The 21845-nt window shown below is 44.8% G+C and overlaps 1 protein-coding gene across 1 annotated transcript in view; it reads right to left on the bottom strand.

Annotated features, from left to right (window-relative positions):
- Positions 1-21845, bottom strand: part of LOC135369946 (neprilysin-1-like) — a 30887-nt gene that overhangs the window by 5181 nt on the left and 3861 nt on the right. The window contains exons 2-10 of the mRNA XM_064603552.1: positions 6694-6926; positions 5201-5441; positions 4249-4290; positions 2867-3028; positions 2720-2803; positions 2333-2538; positions 1610-1792; positions 522-608; positions 298-422 (exon numbers count right to left, since the gene is read on the bottom strand). Coding sequence (XP_064459622.1) covers positions 298-422; positions 522-608; positions 1610-1792; positions 2333-2538; positions 2720-2803; positions 2867-3028; positions 4249-4290; positions 5201-5441; positions 6694-6894 — 1331 coding nt within the window. The 5' untranslated portion in view covers positions 6895-6926. The remainder of the gene's footprint in view (positions 1-297; positions 423-521; positions 609-1609; positions 1793-2332; positions 2539-2719; positions 2804-2866; positions 3029-4248; positions 4291-5200; positions 5442-6693; positions 6927-21845) is intronic.

Genomic DNA, 21845 nt, shown 5'->3' with positions numbered 1-21845 from the left:
TCGGGGGGAGGATAGCTGCGTCCATGGGCCGACTTCAGGGGAACTGTGCCGGCATACGCCTATTACACATCTGAGGAAAACCCAGGAAAAACCCCAGACGGCACAGCCGGCCCGCGGATTCGAACCGCGGACCTCCCAGTCTCCAAGCGCACGCGTTACCGCTGCGCCACCGGAGCTGGTTCTCATCCTATATCACCTCGATATAAGCCGCGCATCCAGTCAGCGAATTCTCTCTCTCCCTCTCTCTTTTGACAGGCGAGATTCAGGACAATGTAGCCATACGGAATAGAGTAGTACCTTCTGTCAGACTGCTGCAGAATTGGTCCGATTTCTTGGAGGTAGGGAACTGAGTAGATCACGACAGGCTCGTCGTCTGACAGGCTCACGGGCAGGAAAGTGGACAGGTACTCGGTCCAGTTGAACTGCGCCAATTATTGGGCAACTTTTAAGTCATGGATCTGTCTAAAGGGTATCACTTCAGGTTGCTTTTTTTGTGCGAATAAATAGATAAGCATCGTCACCTCTGGCACCATTTCTGATAGCATTTGCAGAGTCATCTTTTTGTAGATGGAGCCGGTGTCGTGGCGATCCGCTTCTGGAACTGATATCTGGCCAAAAAAGAAAAAAAAAAAAGAAACGCAAAGAAGGCATGTTTGTGACTCTCAATCCTAAGAGGTGGAGTAGGACTGTACGCACCGCTAGAGTGCGTAGCTTTGATGTTGGTTGGGCACTCTAGCGGCGGCTTGGTTTAAATAGAGACAACGGAAAACGAATGCACCACCATTTGCTCATATCGAGAATCTTCACCAGACGCTACCTGAGAGCGCCATCTCGCGTTCATTTTGCAAAGCTTCTCCACCCGTCATTACACAAACACTACGTGAAAGTGCTACCTCTCCTTCATTTTGCGAAGCTTCGCCATCCATTCTATCCACTCTATACGTAAAGACGTCTTCTGCTCTCGCGGTGTTGGTGTATGTCACCATGGTGTTGCTGTCAGATATGCCACCCATAACACTTAAATTCTTCGTCAGTCTGCGGTTGGGAGTCCACAGCGCTGTTCAAACGAAGTAGCTTGGACCATAGCCAAGACGAGGCTTATGGAACAGCTTCTATTCGCCGGTACTAGAGAACGCACCATGGACACTTACCGTGTGTTCACACGAGCGACATTCCCCCAGAAGCAGAAGACGCGAAAAACGTCACAGCTTTCTGCTGTCACATGAGCGCGATCGCTCAACGTCATGTCTTCACGTACATTGCTAACCGTGGGGAATATCCTGCTACACAGCCGCAAGATATTTCGTAGCAGACGACAGGAAAACACGCTGACTTGTGTCGTCTGCTAAGTGTCGTCTGCTAAATGCGCAGTACGCCACAAGATATTCCGTAGCAGACGACAGGAAAACACGCTGACGGTGTCGTCTGCTAAGTGTCGTCTGCTTAATGCGCAGTACGCCACTCCCAACTTTCCGCACTGTGTGAATGCTTAACAGAACACGGGACTCCGGCTCTGTGAGCACTGTTTTCGCTTTTTCCTCCACTAGAATATTCCGTGAGGATGTCGCTCGTGTGAATACACGGTTACATACAAGTGCGCACGACTTACGTTGTTAAGCCGGGTCTCAAAGTCGAGCACTTTCTCCATCTGCACGGCAGCATCTTCATGATCAGCTCCAAGCAGCATCGCCACTTCCACCATAAGCCTGTGATAAGCGTGCCGGTCTTTCTCGCTGCTGTCATTCAGGTAATATTCCCGGCTAGGAAGGCCAAAGGTCATCTGCTGGTCAATCTACAAGAGTGAATGGTCAAGTTCCGTTCATTACCACCCTTCCACTTCCGGAACGTCACCGCATAGGGTTCTGGTGTCGTCTGCTAAAGTGTCACGGCGCGTAACGATTTGCAGACGACGACGTCGTCTGCTTAAGAGGGGCACGTGCTCAAGGCATCAACAACCCGCGGATGGTTGCAAATGAGGTCGTCTGCTAAAGCGACATTTTCAGAGTTCGTATCCAATATCGGCTATCAAAGAAATATGGCGCCCAACAATTCTCAGACTGTTGCTCCTGCTGTCGTCTGCTAAAACAATATGGCGCACCGCACTGTTTCTTTTGTGTGAAAGTCTAGCAAATACAGCGAAGGGGCTTTTGCGTGTTGTTTCTCTACCAACGTTTCGCACCACATCGTACGCTACAGTAATACGCCATTGTAATGGTACGTTTTACCGCTGACAGATTTACTCGCGCGCCTGGAACCATTTTGATTGGCTGGATTACTAATGCCGTCACTCGTATAGGTGGTGCTTCAGTACCACGCAGCATCTAACACATACCTGTATGATGTTGACGGAGGAGTTTTTGTCGTCTGGACCGACCCATTGTTCGACGATGACACACTGGTCGTACTGACCGCGGAGTATTCCCAGAAGTCTCTCAAAGGGCCAGGGTGGGGCAGTCCAGTTCTTCTGTGTCACCGGCCAACCGCCCAACGATCGCAGCAGGTGGCGTAGCGGTCGGTCGCCCATACTTTCGATCACGTCTAGCATAGTCGAGACAAGCCGAGACAAAGGTGACAATAAAAACAATGAAACGTGTGCCATTCCACGCAACAACGTACGCCTTAGTACCCTAACAAAGGTGTCCTTGACCTGGAAGTGTCTAGTTACTATGAGAAGTCATTTTCGAGTGTTCCTAAAAATACAACATGGCGACGTACTCACTCAGCCTCATACAGGAATTGTACAACCGTTTTGCTTTGATGGTTGCACTGTTGTCGTAGGGTGTGGCGTGTTCCTCCAACAGGTCTGCAAACACGGCAACGTGAGTGCCAGGGGTAACAGGGTACCATTGGTCGGTACGTGCGGTACCTTTCAGGATGATCTGTAGTTCATCGGCGAGTACCTCGAAAGTGGACACGCTAGGCCGATCTTCGGGTATCTGGTGTCGCTTGTTCCATGTACCGCAAGCGAACTGAAAAAAGTCTTCGCAGGGGTCAGCTGTCTGGTCCATTCCGTTCAGCAGCGATGAAGCTGGTGGGATGGGCATGGTCAATAGTTTGCGGAGAAACCTTGTTATCGGACAAGGATAATGATGTCAGATAATATTTCAGGGACATTCAGGCAAAAAGGTGTCGGAGTTTCCGTTGGTGTTTTCTTTTTCAATTCAGGTCATGTCACCAATGCGGTGAAATATTTCATTTCACTCAATTTAGTTCAACATTTCAGCTCCATTACCGTTATTTGATTGCAAGTCCACGTATATCTCGTATTGTATTCTCCTAAAATATTATTACTCTATCTGACGCGGAAGTATCACACAATCAATTTGAGAAGTGCTTCGTCATAGTGTCTGGCAACATTGTCCCTCCATGGTAAGACTTCTACCTCCTCGCCACAGCTGCTGGCAGTTTTCCAACGTGAGGCAGAGAACGGAGACTGGGAAGGTGCGCGCGCCTTTGCAGGAAACAGAACGCTAGAGGTCGTGGTGACGTCACCACGTTTCAGAGAATCCGAAACTATCAAGTCTTGCGTTTTCTCTCCCCCCCCCCCCGCCGAAAATTCGTGTAAACGCGCCATGCCCCTTGACGGCATTTATATTTCACGTATTGGCCTCGAGCGGAGTTCATTTATCATACGAAATAAAATAAATAACATTTTGGAACCACAAACTTCATATCTTTTCACTTTCACTCATCCAACCCAGTCAACAACAACAACTTTGCACACGGCCATCTTGAAGTCACTTTAGCCATTTGCCGTTCACAGTTACGACTTCCCCCTCTCCTTTTTTCCCCATTTAGCTGTGGCAGAAGTAACTACAGCAACGAGGGAGCAGCTTGCTTCTTTACTTCGTAGCCCTGGAGCCAGCAGCCTCAACAAAAGCTGTCCCCTTATCTACCTTTTGTCGGCTCTACCTAAGGCTCGTAAAGAGCCAACATGTTTTCGTCCAAAGTCCCCGTGTGTTTGAGTTGGCCGACCGGTTGGTCAGGTCCGGTCTTTGATGACATTTCTGCTGCCCTTTATACCCGTCTGGTTCTGCTTCTATAGACTACACCGATAGGGACTGCGAAGCCATCTGATTGAATCTTCTCAGAATGCGCAGTTTCCTTCGGAAGATTTCTTTTCTTTTCTTTTTTTGTTGTTGTTGTTCTTGTCTCGGAGAGATAATTGGTTAACGTTGATTGAACTATCAGCGTTACAGCGGGGAAACCTAGAGAAAGTCGAGACGTATACGCTTGTCGACCGCTTACCTGTTTTTACGCATTCTTGCGTGAGGCAGATCTTGGATCCATCTGGAAAGGCAAATAAAAGAAGTAAAAAGAAAATCAAACAAAACGAAAAACTAGCAAGTTTCGTAATGTTACAGTAGCCAAAACAAGAGTGCGTTCTGAATGCGGGCGACGTAAAGTTGGCTTTGCCTCATACCAGACCATCGTGCAGTGAAGCACGCTTCGCAGGCGGTAGCACCTTCCGCAATGCTGGAGATCAATGCAACTGCGGTTGACCGAAGCGTTATCAACCTTGTGTGCTTCCTGATTTGTTAAAGCACCTGCCGTTTAGCCTGCGTCTTCACGAGGCAACCAAATTATTTAATCTGTTTCGTTCATTTCTACAGTCTGTTCTATGGTTTTTATTGTTCTCTCTGTTTTTTTTCTTTTTTACTGGTACGGTGTCTACTTTTGTTGCGCGTGTTCAACAGTTTATTTCTGCGGTGTACCAAACGTGATCAACATGTAGAAACCGGTGATCATCACATATAAGCGTTTCTACTACCTGCTACAATTCCTCAAGGCCGAAAACCTGCGAGACCTTCATTTCCCTGTGTGTGATTTTTTTTTTGTGTGTGAATTTTTTTTGAAGAGTAGCAAGCCAAATATTGGCTGACCTCTCGCAACACTTAAAACAAAGAAGAAGATCGTTTTCTTTTAATAGCAGAAACGTTCAACACAATATCATAGTAGCAGAGAGAAGTATAAGGATACAGTTGATGTTCGAAAAGCTGATGGTGCTGATGGAATACAAACAGTGAAACCTTCTTCTAAACACTAAACTAGCTAATTAAACGCACTAAAGAAGAAGGCTTCACTGTTTGTATTCAATCAACACATCTCTTTCTTTCATTTTTTACAAAAAATATTTTATTTAGACAAATTGACGCACGACGTTTGTTCGCAAATTTTGTATGAAAGATTTTTCACACACCTTGAACTGGAAGAGCGGGCGGTGCCATGAAAGCCAGGTAGGCGAAGACACAACACAGGGTGACGAGGATAAATATGATGAGGAAGAGGTAGGGCGTCAGAGGCCTCCTCTCCACCGTAAGAGCTGGCACAGCATGACTGCACTTGCGAGGAAGCGAGACGGAGGACGGGGAAACGTCTCGGCCGCTGTTCCATGCCGGTTGGAAGGCGACCACCTCGGGACACAAGGTTCCGTCGTGGTACTGCATCGGGAGAAGATAAAGGTGAAGAGGAGGTGATAGACATAGTAGTGTTTCATCTTCCGAACGGGTCCGGTCCCGTGGGAGAAATCTGTCGACGTCGGTAGTGACGCAGTCGCCAACGACAACAAGAGTGATGATGATGATGATGATGATGATGAGTGGGGGAGTTTCATCGCAGCAGCCGATAATATGTTAAAAAGCGATAAAAACCGGGCTGTTTGGTGGTACATCCTAAGAGCGATAAAACCCCGGTGCAGGGGACACAAAGAGACAACACAGACGAAGCACTGACTGACAAACAACTTTAATGGCACTACACTCTTAAAAATGAACTTCACCGCATAGCACGCTCCTAGCCAACCATTATCTCGAATGATATCGTTATCTGCCCTGATTTGTTGAAAACGGGGGGCGTACGCCATTTCTGTGACACTTATGCTGTTCATAATTGTCACAGAAAAGGCGTACGCCCCCTGTTTTCAACAAATCAGGGTAGATAACGATATCATTCGAGATAATGGTTGGCTAGGAGCGTGCTATGCGGTGAAGTTCATTTTTAAGAGTGTAGGGGTCGGGTGTGCAGTTGGTATATTTAAGATGGGTCCCTGCCATTAAAGTTGTTTGTCAGTCAGTGCTTCGTCTGTGTTGTCTCTTTGTGTCCCCTGCGCCGGGGTTTTATAGCTTTTAGTCCGATAATATGCCCCATTCCCCCGCGCTAACCTGTCCTGGACAGACTTTGCGTTGGAACTGTTGGTGAAAATTTTTGGTCTTACATTGGCCCAGAAATGTTAGTAGAGCTTTTAGGGAGGTGCATTAGCGTGCTAGATTTGGATCGTTGGATGCTGGTCACTACTTTGATTTGGTTTGATTAGCTGTACTTTTTTATTTAGTTCCTTATTGCGGAAGAACTATCGCTGTGAACGGTGCGGGGTTAAAGGACAAGCAGGGAGAAGCGGGATATAGGAGCGCTAATAGGCCTCCTGGGCCGACTTCACTGGGCTGGCATACATAAGCAAAGACTGCCGGAGAAACCGCGTTAAACCCGAGGCAGCACGTGGTGTGATTCCAACCCATCACCTCTCAGTCCATAGAGCCTTGATGTACTGATCCGCTCTGTCGCTGCCGATACAACACGTGAAGCTACTAAATAATGGAGGGCTGCGTAGAACAGCGATACACGTTAATAAGACTGGTTCACGAAATACGAGTTTGTTTCTTTCACACCGGCATGCCATGGTTAGAGTAGACAGACCTGTGTCTTGTCGACGGGCTGTGGTGAAGGCGTTCTCTTGCATTCCAGCGAAGCACCGTGCAACGGGTTTTCATGGAGGTTAACTCTGACACCGCCTGAAGTCGTGTTCTGCTGGTGGGACAGTCCATTGGGAAGACCACCACTCGGAGAAGTTCGGAAATCCACCGCAGGGGGATCGCTCGTTTCTTGCGGAGAGGCCATGACTGGGAAGCCACTAGCTGGCGTTCGTCAATCTGCGGACCAATCGCAGAGCGCGCTGTTGATGCAACGTTCAATTCAATTCAATTTTATTTCATCCTTAGGATGCAACGTTGAAGGGTAGTTTTCGTTTCGGTAATGATAGCAGCTGAACAGTAGAACGCGAGAGACACCCTCTGATTAGAGACCCTCTATATCCGCCTGCGCCCTTTCTGGGATCCCGTAAGAGAGTGAGTGAAGTTGACGTCACTTCGTGACGTAGCAGGACCCCACGGAATCAACGTCGCATAGAGTAAACAAGGTAGTATTTCGTAGCAGACGACAAGTAAACACGCTGTCGGTGTCGTCTGCTAAGTGCACAGCACCAACGCCACCTAGAGTACACAAAGCCTCAACTGGCTATGCAGACTAGCATCAGGCACATGTGCAGCCACAGGTAGCTGCGGAAAGGCTGTGCTTGAAATTGTCTGCGGTGATTGGCTGAAGCAGACGATATCCACGTAGCGAAGGGGTGAGAGGAGGAATTAAGGAGGTTTTCTGTACCTCGCTATTGGAATGCTCTGTGACCGTGGCAGACGGGTTTTCGGCAGGAAGTGCGGGCTCAATGGCTGCTCGCTACGCTGCTGCTACGTCACGCTGGACTTCCTACGTCACGGCAGAAGATCCGGCTGCGCTCCCAAGGTCACGCCGTTCCACACTTGCCTGTGTTTTCGGGGCGTTTTTACTAATTGAATTCATTAATTGAGTGATGAGATATCGCTCGGCGAACGTATTTTGCATGAAAGATGAAAGTCACTGAAAAGATTAGCCAGCTGTAGGACTCGAACCCACATCTTCTGGATTACCGGTCCAGGGCTCTACCAATTGAGCTAAGCTAACACGCCTTCTCAGCGACTTCCAGGGTGCGTCATCTGAAGGGACAAACAAGTAATCCAGAAGATGTGGGTTCGAGTCCTACAGCTGGCTAACCTTTTCAGTGACTTTCATCTTTCATCGTTAATTTCTTAGGCAACTTGAGGCCTTGTATATGATTGTCCCTTCTATGTTGTTCCAGCCTCAGAACATCAGTTATCTCATATTTTGCATCATCGCAGCTGTTAGATAGATTGCTTGGTGAATAAAGCAGAGTCTCGAGCCACGATTGATTGATTAGAAGAAGGGAAAAAAATCTAGATATAACAAGCAAAAGACAGCACCTGTTGCGCCATCTGAGGACATCGTGGCCGAACTACCGCACATCGGGGGGCTTAACACGAAACTCCTAAAAGCTCCTTTCTCTCTCTCTCTCTCTCTCTCTCTCTCTCTCTCTCTATACGTAGTCTTTTTTTTAAACATGTCGAACGTTGAATTTTTTACGAACATCGAGAGTGCATTTGGCGCATGCATGTATAATAATACAGATGGCTTTCGTAGAGTACGTGGCTGCCACGAACTTGTCGGCAATATAAATCTTGCCTTAAAAAAAAAAAAAAAGGAAACGAAAAGAAACTGCATTTTTTTCTGTACTTGTGGCAGGTGATAAAAAGAAGAAGAAGAAAAATTCACGGTTTGTTTAAGAGCCCCAGCGCAAATTCAACTTTGACAACACCTAAATAATGCATAGCACTTTCTTCATCAGCCATCGCAAAACCGCTTCCCTTCTTCTTTTCCTCCTCCCCTTTCTGTTTACCCTCTCTCTTTCTCTCTCATCTGCTCATCTACTTTTTATCATCTTCGAGAGAGCAGTTTTACGGCCGAGCGCGCAAAGTTAAACGTCATTCGAGCTTAGTGCCTGCCGTGTCGCTCTGCTGCGAAGCGCAGTATGAAAGCGGTCATTGCTCTTGTTTTCCTTTCATTTTTTTTTTTGAAGTGTCTTAGATGTACCGAACCATACTCTCTCTATTGAGTTAAATGAATTTCGTGGGCCTAAATTTGACACTTAGTGTTTTCTTGCATAAAGAATGAGATATTGCAACTTTAATGCGAGCTTCTTTGTTCGTTTGCTCATTTTAAAGCGTCGTCTGCTTCTTTAAAGGTCTCGCGAGCAAGCCAACATAGTCATACTTGGCCTCTGTTGTTTTTTTTTTTTTTGTCGATCTGATTCTACCTTTTAGCTATTTGAAACTAAAATTTGAATTTGAACTACGAAACGCAACTGAACTGTTAGCGTGTTCGGTAAATTTTGTGTTCGGCTCTGTACAACCAACGAGAGACACGGATACGACACACCCAACCAACCGACAAAACCCTTGACTATGCTGGCAATTTGATCGATTCAGGAAAACGGGTTTATGGCATTTTATTCGCACGCGGCACCTGAAATAACACCTCGTCCCCATGGGAATTTTGCGCCCCCCTTCACAAATTCGGGGGGTCTACAGTAACCCCTGTAACCCCCCTTCCGCCGCCTCTGGCACTACACTCTTTTTTAAAAAAAGAGTGTACTTTAACTCCTTTTTCTTGCCACATATATAACTCTCTTTTGGAGAGTGCAAGTTACTCTAAATAAAGGAGCCTCCCCGCTCCCTCGAGGGAGTAGCATAACTCCCTTTCTCCCTGCCGGAGAGTAATATTACTCTCCAGTAGGGAGTTAAAGCGTACCAAAGGAGTGTGTGAAGGCGGGGTAGTTGGTGTACATTCATCGTGATAAAGCAGCACAAAGACGCGGACAAAGAAGGAAGACAGGACTACTGCTAACTCTCAACTGGCAGTTTTTACTAAACAAAGCATGTTTATATACACAAAGCGTTTATATAGGGCAAACCGGAAGATGTCTTAACGTCAGACTTCAAGAACGTGGGGCATCCATTAAGAAAACACCATCCGGGCACCTCGCTTTGCACTGTCGTGACTGTGGGTGCAAACCAGACCTCGCGCGAACAGATGTACTATCAGTACACAATGAGCAGCTTACAAGGGAAATAGTAGAGGCATTTTTTATTACGAAACACGACGATGATGAATGCGTAAGCGCTCCGTCACTGAGCCTCTCCCCCGCGGAGATAAGTTATCTCGGGAACACGTTGCAGTGTAACCCGATGGTGTCATGTGACTAGGAGCAGGCACCAACCTTTCTTTTGTGTATATAAACATGCTTTGTTTAGTAAAAGCTGCCAGTTGAGAGTTAGCAGTCGTCCTGTCTTCCTTCTTTGTCCGCGTCTTTGTGCTGCTTTATCACGATAAAGCGTCCCTAGCTTTAGAGCATCGTCCCTAGCGTTAGAGCGTCCCTACTCCCTAAAGGGAGTGAGGAAACTCCTTTTTTGAGAGTAATTGTACTCTCCAAAAGGGAGTTATATATGGGGCAAGAAAAAGGAGTTAAAGCACACCCTGTTTTTTTAAGAGTGATATTGGCAGGCCCAGTAACCTTCTAAGGAACAGTTGGCGTCCAGTGCGCTCTGTAACGTGCTTCAAGACAGACGGGGTCTTACGGAGGGAACGAACAGATTCCCCTCCGACATAATTTTCCTTCCTCGGTTACGGCTCGCCGGCGATACCTGTTCATTTCGGAGAACATTGAATGCAGCCGCCCTTCTCCATATACTCCCCATTTGGGAAAACCGCTTAACGGAGCAATTCTTGGGATGGCATCGTTTCGGGAATATAAGGTCGGAGCCGTTTACCCGGAAGTGCTTAGTAGAGAGCACCATTAGGAAAGCACTGCAGGTCCGAGGATGTCAGGGCCCGTTTTCGATGACCTCCGGATACCTTAAAGTGAAATGGCCTTAAAGGTCACGGGCTCAATCTCGTGAAGATCTCGTCACATATGTCGCATCGCCGAAACACAGAGGAGAAGAAACGAAGAAGAAGAAGAAACACATCGTGGTGCTGTCCATGTTGATGTTGATGCTGACGAAAAAAAAAAAAAGGTGGGGGAATGATGATGGTGGAGTCCATGTACGTTTTCCCCAACGTGCCCCTTGCCAAGATACACGCGTTCCTTGGCTGAAACTTTCACCAGTGAACGAACCTATCCTGTCACCTTCACCGGTGACTTCAACGTGGACGCCAAGCGCAACCGTGCGTATCTTCCTCCAATGGATGCGAGAATTTCTCGATATTTACCTCGTGTCATGTATACTCATTAAAAAAAGGGTGTACTTTAACTCCTTTCCTTGCCACATATATAACACCCTTTTGGAGAGTACAATTACGCTCAAAAGGGTGTCTCCTCACTCCCTCAAGGGAGTAGCATAACACCATCTTCCTGCCGGGGAATAATATTACTCTCCGGTAGGGAGAAATGTGTTATGCTACTCCCTCGAGGGAGTGAGGAGACACCCTTCTGAGCGTAATTGTACTCTCCAAAATGGTGTTATATATGTGGCAAGGAAAGGAGTTAAAGTACACTCCCTTTTTTTAAGAGTGTCCCCAAGAATCCACCTGCTGAATTGGGGGTGTTAGCTCGACAATGTCTCTCTGAGGGACGTGCCTTATGGTATACTCACTTGTACACACACCGTCTCCACATACTACACTTACCATAAGTAGGGGGTTCAGAGTTTTCGGTTTTTAACCGGTAAACACCGAAAAACATACGCTGGGTAAATTTTTCCCTCATCCGGTTTTAATGGAGAAGAGGGACATTCCAGGAACTATGACAGAGATAAATTTCTGCACGTGCCCAGCAAGTTCTTGATGCTTATCAGAAAACCGTGCAGAAATATACGATGCTTGTAACAAATGTCCGTCCACTTTTTCGAGTTATTCTTCCTGTTCTACTTTTTCTACTACTTTTGCTTGCTGTCACGAAACTGGTAATTCGTATAGATTGTTGTTGTTATTGGTATAAGGCTGGCCACAGCACTAAAATTACATCGTGAGTTCTGTTCGCGGATAAGTGTCGGGTAAACGTGTACACGGCAGGAAAAACTCCGGAAAACGCCGATTTCGTGAAAATCAACAAACACCGAAAAATATACGCCCAAAAATAAAAACTGAGAACGCGGAACCCTAACGATAAGGCATACCTTACGGTCCTTCAACACTTCGACCCTGTTGCAGTCGTTGATTTGATGTAACTTGCACGATATCTGCCACTTTTGTTTTTTTAAAGTTTCGAGGCAACCGTGGTTATGAGAGACGTACAGACGTAGACAGCAGGTAAGAGTGGAAGGCAGGTGGGGGGGATGGGTTAGTATGTCTCCCAAGTCCCTCCCAGTCTCGGCGTGGAAAGCGATCGTCCTAACCACTATGCCACGCGAGCTGGTCGAATTAATGTGATGAATTATGCTTGTGTAATGCTTGCAATTCATTAATGTCGAATTCATGCTTAAGCTGATTTCCGTGGAAATATTTTGCTCGAGAAGCCTTTTTCCTTTTTTTTCTTTTTCTCGAAACAGATTTGTCTGAATAGACGTTGCGGAAACAGGGAAGGAAACGTCGCGAAATTATAGCAGTGTTTATTTTGAAACTAAAACTCTTTTAACTGCACTCTTAAAAAAAAAGAAAAAAGATGCACGAAAAAGAAAGAAACGTTATAACCTCGTGATCTCACTCATTACTGCTGACGGATGGTATCAGCGAATAAAAAAGAGAATATCAGTGATCTCACCAGTTTTTTTTTTTTTTTTGGAGAATAGCGAGCCACTTGCATGCATACCCTTTCCTTTTTGGTTTCTTGTTTGCCATTAAACATAATCCCATCCCCCTCGGCTTGGCGTGCCTTATAAGGATTTCTTGAGAAATCTGAGTTTTTCGGAGGTTATTTTTTTTTACACCCGCGTTAACATGCGAAACAAATCTGAAGTTCGGAACAAAACGAAAAATGACGGCTGAGATACGCCATGCAAAAATCATTAACTAACTGCCTTGCAGAAACGCATCTGTTATGAGATAAAAATTGCAGACGGCATCCGTATCGCGATCGCATGGCGACGCGAACATGTGGAACTCCGGTATTCCTTAACATATTCACAAGGCAGCTTTCACTTGCATAGCATATTGCTTGCAACATATATACAACATATATGCAACAATATTGCATATTGCAACAGCTACCTTTCTCTGCCTGTCCTTTCAAGAAGACGATTTTTGTATCATCCGTGCTCCCTTGCCCGCTTTGAGGAGGAGGAGGAAGAGAAGCAAAAAGGGAAAGAGAAAGGGTACCCTATGCAGTGAGTCTAACGTTGAGGTGCCTCTAGGCAAGAATGGAGATCACCCGGATGCTCCAGCACCATCAAGAGGTCCACCATTACATGGAGTGGGGAATGGCAACCCGTGATATTAGGCAATCTCGACACGAACGGCAACTAACCTATCGTCAGGGCATTGATTTTCTTGTTGAGCACTAAATTCAATTCAATTCAATTCAATATTTTTTATTTCCCTTTCGGTTGGAAGGGGAAGCAAGAAGCCGAGGAGGCCTGACTAAGGCTGTCTTCCCAATGTACACCGTACAGCAGCAGTACAAAATGACAAAGTAACAAAATACAAAATAACAGTATACAAAGTAACGAATTACAAAATAACAAAGTAACAAGATACAAAGTAACACAATTAAATGCACAATGAGGATAATGTGATTAGTCCATGTTTAGAATGAAGGCAGTGAGGTTCTTTTTGGTCATTAATAAAGGATCCGGCGTAATTCTAACCTATTAATTAAAGATTGCAGCGGACGCCTATGTCGTTGTTCGTTCTGCACAAAGGTGTGCACCAATGCTCATTACGAGATGAATAAGCAGACACTCGTTTATTTAAATTACATAAGAAGCTTACGTTATTATTACGAGTGCATGCTGAGTGCATCAGTGTTAATCTGTACTTATAGAAATACTTATAGAAATTTGTGAAATCCACGTAGGCTTAAATCTTACTGGCGTATGTTTCGCTTTCTTTCTTTTTCTTTTTTTGGAAACAGCGCAGAGCAACACAGCGTACAGCAGAAAGCAGACGACATAAGCGTCGTCTGCTTTCTGCTGTTCGCTGTTCTGCTGTGCGCAGACGACATAAGCGTCGTCTGCTTTCTTTCGCTACACACACCTTATCTCTGCGGTTACAAAAAATTAATTTTTCTCGTCTCTACAAATGAAACCACTTTCACCTTAATCGCTTTGTTAGCGACACTGTCCGTGCACTATTTTCTCGTACAGCGTTAATATCAAACAGCGGTAAGAACGAAAAGCAAACCTAGATACTATAAGCGAAATCCAATTACAGAAAAAGCAAGACGCGTGTGCCAACCACAAGTGGGGACACTGCTATCCTAAACCACACGCACGCGCGCACACATAACGAGACACAGAGACCTTCCCCTCGAAACCACCCAAACCCAATTTGCAACACATCATCACTGGGCGACAACAAAGTTCCGACTGGACACTAGCGCCACCAGCCAACGCTCCACCACTGTCGTCTGCTATAAACAAGAGCGTGCCTTCTGCTAGAAATCATTCGGTGTTCATCTCTTTCGGACATATTTTCCTTGTTCCGTTTTTACTCCTTTTTCCTATTTGTGCTCCATATTTTTAACGCAATGTTTTTTTCGCTCACTCGCAAGATGACTTTTTTTTTTCCTTTTAGTTTGTTTTTATGGAAGACTCCCTACGTGCCGAACCTGTTATCCTTCCTGGATGTTGCATATTTTACGTGTGTCACGAAGATGGAAGAGCAGCAGAAGTGTCATCTGCATCGACAACCGGATATTACGCTACCGAGCGCCTCCTTTCTATCAGCCTTATTTGCTCGTTTTTATTTATTTTTTTTTTGCTGTACCGTCGTCTTTTGATGTCGCAGTAGCGGATGATGAGCAAACAGCTCACACCCGTCAAGGGGTGCGCTGTTCTTTGAAGATTTTTACGTAGAAACTGCGAGAGTGTACGTGTCGTGATTTGGAACTGCACAAACACGCGTCTACGACTCCGGCACTTATAAGAGACTCTTTCTAATCGGAAAGCCGTTTCTACTGGTTAAACATTAATGTAACAAGCTCAAAGCAAGGTGCGTTAAAGAAGTTACGGTAACGCTACTAAACATGTTAGGCGCAAAATGACGGTTTCCGCTCTTTTTTCTTCCAAAACAAGCCTCATAGCCGTATTTGTTACGTTGGGGGTATGAGACCCAGAAATAAGGTTAAAATAAGGTTAAAATTTGGGCGGGTTTTTATGACATCTTTTAAAATGGATAAAATACCCCAGTGCGAAGGTACCCCAGTACCCAGACCCCTGGGTCCCCTGGGTACTGGGTACCCGGTACCCAGTACCCAGAATGTAGGAAGAGGATTCGCATGATCGCGCGGCTTCTTTGATGAGCTGATCGAGATTAAAGTTTTGGTACCGATCAACATTTTATTTCTTTTTTTTTTCCCTGCAATTCGTACGTCACACCTCATCACCACCAACATCAGTGTCACTACAATTTATTCACCAATCATCACCACAGCTTTGTCACCGCTACTCAACATTTCAATGCTGCGATATGGTGCATGCTTTTCAGCAAGATAGCTTCGCCTCATAGATCATACTTGTGCGGGAAAGCACGCTTCGCAGGAACTACGGAAGATAAATTTGACACCAGCGCGTAATACGAAGAAAAAACTTCCATAGTTATTACACCTCTTACATGTGCCTGCGCCGTATTCGCTTTATTGCATGTTATTACGATTAATTGGGCGTGACTCAAATTTACTCTACGCGGTACGTTATCACGCGCTGGCAGGCAATCTATAGTCAACGATTCAAGCGTTGCGTGTGATGTAGCTAGTGTCGACACTTTGTTTTTTTGTTTTAAATCCACTTTTGTTTATTCCTTATTAAAGTATTACAGCGCATGTTCCGAACCATCTCTGATCATTTATCATGCTTCGATATGGTGTACTTTCGTCGCCTTTTTGTTGCTTAGTATTCGTGATAATTTAATTCGCATTTTTTTTTTCGTTTCTTTTTGTGGACATCTACTTAACCACACTCTTAAAAATGAACTTCACCACATAGCACGCTCCTAGCCAACCATGATCTCCAATGATATCGTTATCTGCCCTGATTTGTTGAAAACGGGGGGCGTACGCCCTTTCTGTGACACTTATGCTGTTCATAATTGTCACAAAAAAGGCGTACGCCCCCCGTTTTCAACAAATCAGGGCAGATAACGATATCATTTGAGATGATGGTTGGCTAAGAGCGTGCTATGCGGTGAAGTTCATTTTTAAGAGTGCACGTTTGTTTCTTCTTTGTAAGAACATCCTCGTACCGTTGCGTTCCAAGCGGTTTAATCGATTAACTCTTCCGTTTTCCTGTCTTCGACGTTTTCGGGACAAACTTTGCACTCTGCCTCTCTTGACAAAAACTTTCCCACATAGAGCGGAACCTATATACATATAAGCAAAGGCCGCAGTATTGACGAAGTCAGCGCTATGCACGCCGCTGACGGTGGCAAATGACATTTTGCTTCCAAAATTGAGTTGCGAGAACAGAATCAACCACGTGCAAGCGCGAATGTTCCGCATTTGGTTAGGATAAACAGGGTTAGTTAAGTTTGTGGGGAGATGGAAATTAGATTGTGCAGAGCAGATTGGCGTGGTTGCGTGAAAAGGGGCATTGACGTCGATATCCTCGATGCTGCCCCAATATAATCACCCGCACCGTATCAGGAAAATATACCGAGAGTTTTTCTCAGTGTCTGTGACGCACGACGATAAAGGTCTAACACCTGCATCATAGAAGGAAAGTAGGTGTCCTACAGCAAAGATCCATACGCGGTAATCCTGATCTAAGGCAAAATATCTACTTCTAAGAAATAATATCTAGATCTAACGAAGCAGACCTACACTCTTAGAAATGAACTTCACCTCATAGCACGCCACTAGCAAACCAAAATCTCGAACGATATCGTTATCTGCCCTGATTTGTTGAAAACGGGAGGCGTACGCCTTTTCTGTGACAATTATGAACAGCATAAGTGTCACAAAAAGGGCGTATGCCTCCCGTTTTCAACAAATCAGGGCAGATAACGATATCTTTTGAGATGATGGTTGGCTAGGAGCATGCTATGCGGTGAAGTTCATTTTTAAGAGTGTAGCCCCAACAAAAAATATCTAGGTCTAGAAACTATCTAGATCTAATCGGAAGCGTGCCACAGACACTCCCCTGCCCTCGTCGTCAAAATATTTTCTCTAAGCTAGGTTTAGTCAAAGATTAGGATTAGTCAAGTTAGGATTGGGATTAGTCAAAAGATTTTGTCCCGTTTTTCACCGTATGCAATTATGTGCCGTTTAAAATAAAGGAATCTGAACCTGGAGTTCGTAGCAGTCTACCTAAAAGTCCCTGTTTACGCGTAAACGCGTAGGACGAATTAATTGATTAATTTAAACATTAATTTAACGCACGAAACCGTAGTATTAAAATCCCAGATACAAACACCGACCCCACCGACCAAGAGATTGAATTCCACCGCCGGCTGCGCTGTTTCATGTTTTCCCAGGGTTTTTCTCGCCGGAGATCTTCCAGACGAATGTCGGCCCCCGAAGTCGGCCCAGGACTCACACTATCCCCCCCACTTTCCTCTTATCCCCATCTTATATCCACTGTTGCTTGGCGTTGCTTATACCGAATAAAAAAATAAAAAAAAGTTTCTGCTGACAGGATTGAAACCGATCGAAAAGAAAAACAGCATGAAAACTGTGGTTCCAAGAATGTGGATAGTGCTTACATCTAATTCGCGCAACCCACTGAAGTGACGCAGGAGAACATGAACATGAACATGAACATGAAGAACACGAACGAGTGAAGAACAGAAAAGAGCGGTGTATCTCTTGTTGATGCATGACCCCCATAGGTTCCACTTCCTTGGTGATGCCCGTCAAAACTTGATCTCGGATGTCCCGGAAATATTGACAGGAAACTTTCGTCCCGCTTTAAATATAAACTTTAAGATAACCGCAAAATGGTATTAGAAGCCACACAGCCCGAAGCAAACGTGTAAAATTAATGAAAAAGGAAAAACACGTGTGGCTGTAACCAGCATCGTGCGTGACTTACGGTGTTTTCGTCGTGTTAAACATCGTGCGAGCTGCGTCCCAGATTAATGCATCAAAAGCTTATTCGTCGTTTCGTATGGAAAGTTTCTGACTTCCTACTTTAATGGGGCAGCACAAGCATATTAGCCTGTTTGGACTAAATATAGTCTTTATAAATGCAAGGGCGTGTTTTCTGTGGACAGAAATATTCGTAGATACCTGTACTGGATGATGGGCAGCAAAATGAAGTCGTTTACGTGATAGTTTCTTTCTTCTGAGGATGGTGTCCTCAGTTGTAAAGCCACGTCGAAACGGAATTACGTAACATCTAGAACCTAAAATTTGCTTTTCAATTGCTCTCGGTCTTCGCGATTTCACGTAAAGCGGAGTAACTAGCCATTATGTGATCGGGGCTAGCGCCTACGTTCTTCGTGTTGTCTCTTTAAAACAGTAATATAGTTTTACTTATGCACTGCTTGTAGTATTTTTATTTCCCATTTCAGTCTAGTTTCCAACTATTCAGGCGGAGTAGCTAGCTCTTTCGCACTCCAGTTGTCTTTCTTATACCAAAACACTCTCAATGCCTGTGAATAGTTAGCATTTCTTTGCAACCTTTTTACACGTGCTGTTGCCGTTTGCATCACAACTGCCGGTTTTCCCGTTTACTGTGGTAGTCAGTCTTTTTTTATTGTCGAGACTAGAGTGTATTGTCCTATTGAGGCTAACTTCTCACAGCTGTTTTGCATGCTCTTAGTCCTATTCGTCGCTGTAAGAGAACCAGAGACCTCTCCATTATAAGTAAGAGTAGTAAGTCACCTCTTAGTCTCTAAGTCACTTGGAGACTACCTCTCCAGTAAGAGTAGTTAGTCACCAATGTTATCGATGCTAACCACTTTCTTTTCCCCATCTGTTTCTACATCTTCCTTTTCACAGTGTTGTTGCCGAAGTTATATAACACGAATACAACAAAGTAAACATAAAATAAAAAAAGAAAGAAAATGCGAAGATATCGAGCGGATTTCCTGGAATGCTTTGCGTCAAGGAAAGAAAACAAACAAAGAAAAATAAATACGTAAGAAAACAAGCTTTCGTTTCCCTTTCTACGGCTTAGCAACGTGCGACAAATCTGCGAGTGTTCGTGACATGCGGCACGACGTAAACGGAACAAAGAAAAAAAGATACATATTTCTTTTTCGTGTACAATTTGTTTTATGTTTTTATGCAAGAGACACCTGGAGACACCTGTCGCTTGATGCGCTTCCTGTCCAAGGTATGCACACTTCGAAAGCTCTGGATCGTGCTAAGGATAGTTGTGTACGGTTTTCTCCGCTTAGCAGCGCCATCTAGCATTGCTGCTAAAGAAGCGCGTGCTCCTGACAAGTAATTCATCAAGTCGCTGAATATACCCGAACAACAGCAGTCCCAGAGTTCCTTGGGTCAAGCACCTTCCCTGTACGCGACAGATTTCAGTTCCCTTCCTCGAGTTACACTCGAAGGAGTAATCGACTGTTGACGGAGTTACACCCGAGTTACACCCGGACGGAGTTACACCCGAAGGAGTAATTGAATTGCTCAAATGGAAAAGAGTCGGTCGTTATTGTTCCTTCGCTCCTCAACGAAGGTGATTCAACTGCTAATTGCTCGCGCGAGAGAGCTTACTTGGCGGATTGAATGAGGATGTCGGCAAACTCCTCGGAAGAAAAGCACACATAACTGGTTGCAAGAAATAATTGCGAGGTAATTACCGGGTGATTGCACTGTACATATAGCTAGAGCTCGTCAGTAAGAAATCAGGACGAAATAAGAGTGCACAGTTATGGGTATTAAGGTGTCTTTGTAACAAATTACAACTTCTTATGTAATACGGGACACTTGGTTTCCAGTTATGACGGATAAATTTGAAAGACGGTTCTATGCATCATCCGTGTCAACGTGCGTTCCAAGCTTGGCAGGAAAATGGCGTAATAGACGCGTTGAAAATTAGCGTCGCGAATACCGAAACTCCTTATAATAATAATAATGTTTTTATTAACGTGCCCAAGAACAGCTAATTTGGACCACCTGAGGTCACGCCAGGCAGCCCCGCCAGTGAGGCGGCCGTGGGACAGGTCATGTGCTTTTGAAAACCAATAGGAATGGTCGAGGCTTCGAATCATCTGACGTCGGAGCTCGACGAAGTTTGTTCTAGCGTTTGTATCTCCCCAATTATACGATCGATAGAAGAATAACTCATTTTTTTCCCCCCTCGGCATTCTAGCGTATAGTACAATCACTGATGCAATAAACTACATCCATGAAGGTCAGAAAGGAGAGAGAGCACACACTAGCTGCTACAAGTGTCGGTGTTTTGGCCCTGTTTGTGTCCGTGTCTCTCGCTTTTTTTTATCATCTATGCGCAAACCCTTTTAATTTTGTTTCGCTACGACACTGTCGCAATACTTGGAAACTATGGCGTATAGAACGTCAAAATAATATTCGACGAACGCCTTCGCAAAATACTTTTTTTTTCTCCTGATGAAGGATAAAAAGGAACGAAATACGCATATATTAATTCCGAATTCATTACTTTTTCTTATTTTATTTTGCGAGCATAGTAAGGGGAACGTAATCCATAATGCAAAAGTCAAATACGCAGATTCCCATCAGCCCTTAGCTCTGGCTACATTTTTTTCGCAGACACTTTAACACTTCGCTCCTTAAATCCGATCATCGCATAGGGGAAAGTGAACGTATGCAAAGGTTACAGATTCTGAGTGAGAGAGAGAGAGAGAGAGAGAGAGAAAATAATAAAGAAAGAAAGGCGATGGCAGAGGAGGCGGTAGTCTTAGCAATTCATTTCTGACTGCAGCAAGCGACTTATTGGCAAAAATAACCAAGAAAATAAACACTTTTACGTTCCCCGCTTATGAAATTGGATTTTCCGAAGACGAAAGGAGGAAGATTGTGTAGTGCAAGAGAGTAAATCCTTTGCCGGTCTCAAACGCTCGCTCTGTATGTCATATGCTGTACAGGGAAAGTAGAATTTCGCACCTGCGAAATTTTACTTTGTGTCCGTGTCTGCTTTCGAAAAGAGGGTTTAGAAACGACGACGTCTGTCGCTAGGTGCCGCAGGAGGGGCCCATTTTCTTCACGACGTACCACAAGGTATCTTCGTTTCACCTGGAATCTTAATTACGCTACATGTCATTAGAAATCCAGCCAATGGCAACCGTCAGAAATGATTACGTTCCTTCGGGAGTAAAGAGAAGGGTTGAGCGAGAAGCGCGATCGTCTGCTAAACGACAAACAGCTGTTGCAGACGACACTGGTATTGCTATTGCTATTGACGGCACACGACATTGTTTTGATATATTGAGTTGACATTGACAAAGAAAAAAAAAAACGGGGCTTTGACATGGTTCGTTGTTCTTGACCCTTTGGAGAAATGAATGAAGAGTTATCTGCGAGGTACCGGCGCACATCTTCATTTTAGCAGACGGTGCACGCGTTATTTTTAGCGACCAGTTTAGCAGACGACACACGTCATTTTTTTTTTTTGTTGTTGCCAGCGCTGTCGACGACATCTCCGATGCTTTTTGAGAAATCTGTCAAGCGATCGTTATAGTGTACGAGAATGATATATATATATTTTATATAAAGCTTTTGCAGCAGGTGATGTCTGCGGCGTTTCTTTTTTTTTTTTTTTTTTCAGAAGACTTTTTCGAGCGATCATTTTAGCAGACGACACCTCTAACACTTCTTTCTCTAGTCTTTTCTTTCTCCTTTCGCACCGACTGTTTAATAGATAACGCTGCTCTCTATGCGACGACGTCCCTTATTCTGATAACGTATATCACAGGGAATATCCAAGACAGCACAGCGGTGTAAGATTCGAACCCAGCACCTCCCGGCGTCTCGCATGACTTAACTAGTTCCTAGCTACCACCTATAGCTTCAGACCTTGCTTCGAATACGTTGACTGCGATAAAAAAAAATACATAAAGAAATCTGATAGAATAGTTAGGAAGCAAGCGAGCTGGTCATC

Source organism: Ornithodoros turicata, chromosome 10 (assembly GCF_037126465.1).
Source record: "Ornithodoros turicata isolate Travis chromosome 10, ASM3712646v1, whole genome shotgun sequence".
Taxonomy (NCBI): Eukaryota; Metazoa; Arthropoda; class Arachnida; order Ixodida; family Argasidae; genus Ornithodoros; species Ornithodoros turicata.
The sequence above is the reverse complement of the archived record's forward strand: the minus strand, read 5'-3'. Positions and strand labels throughout refer to the sequence as shown.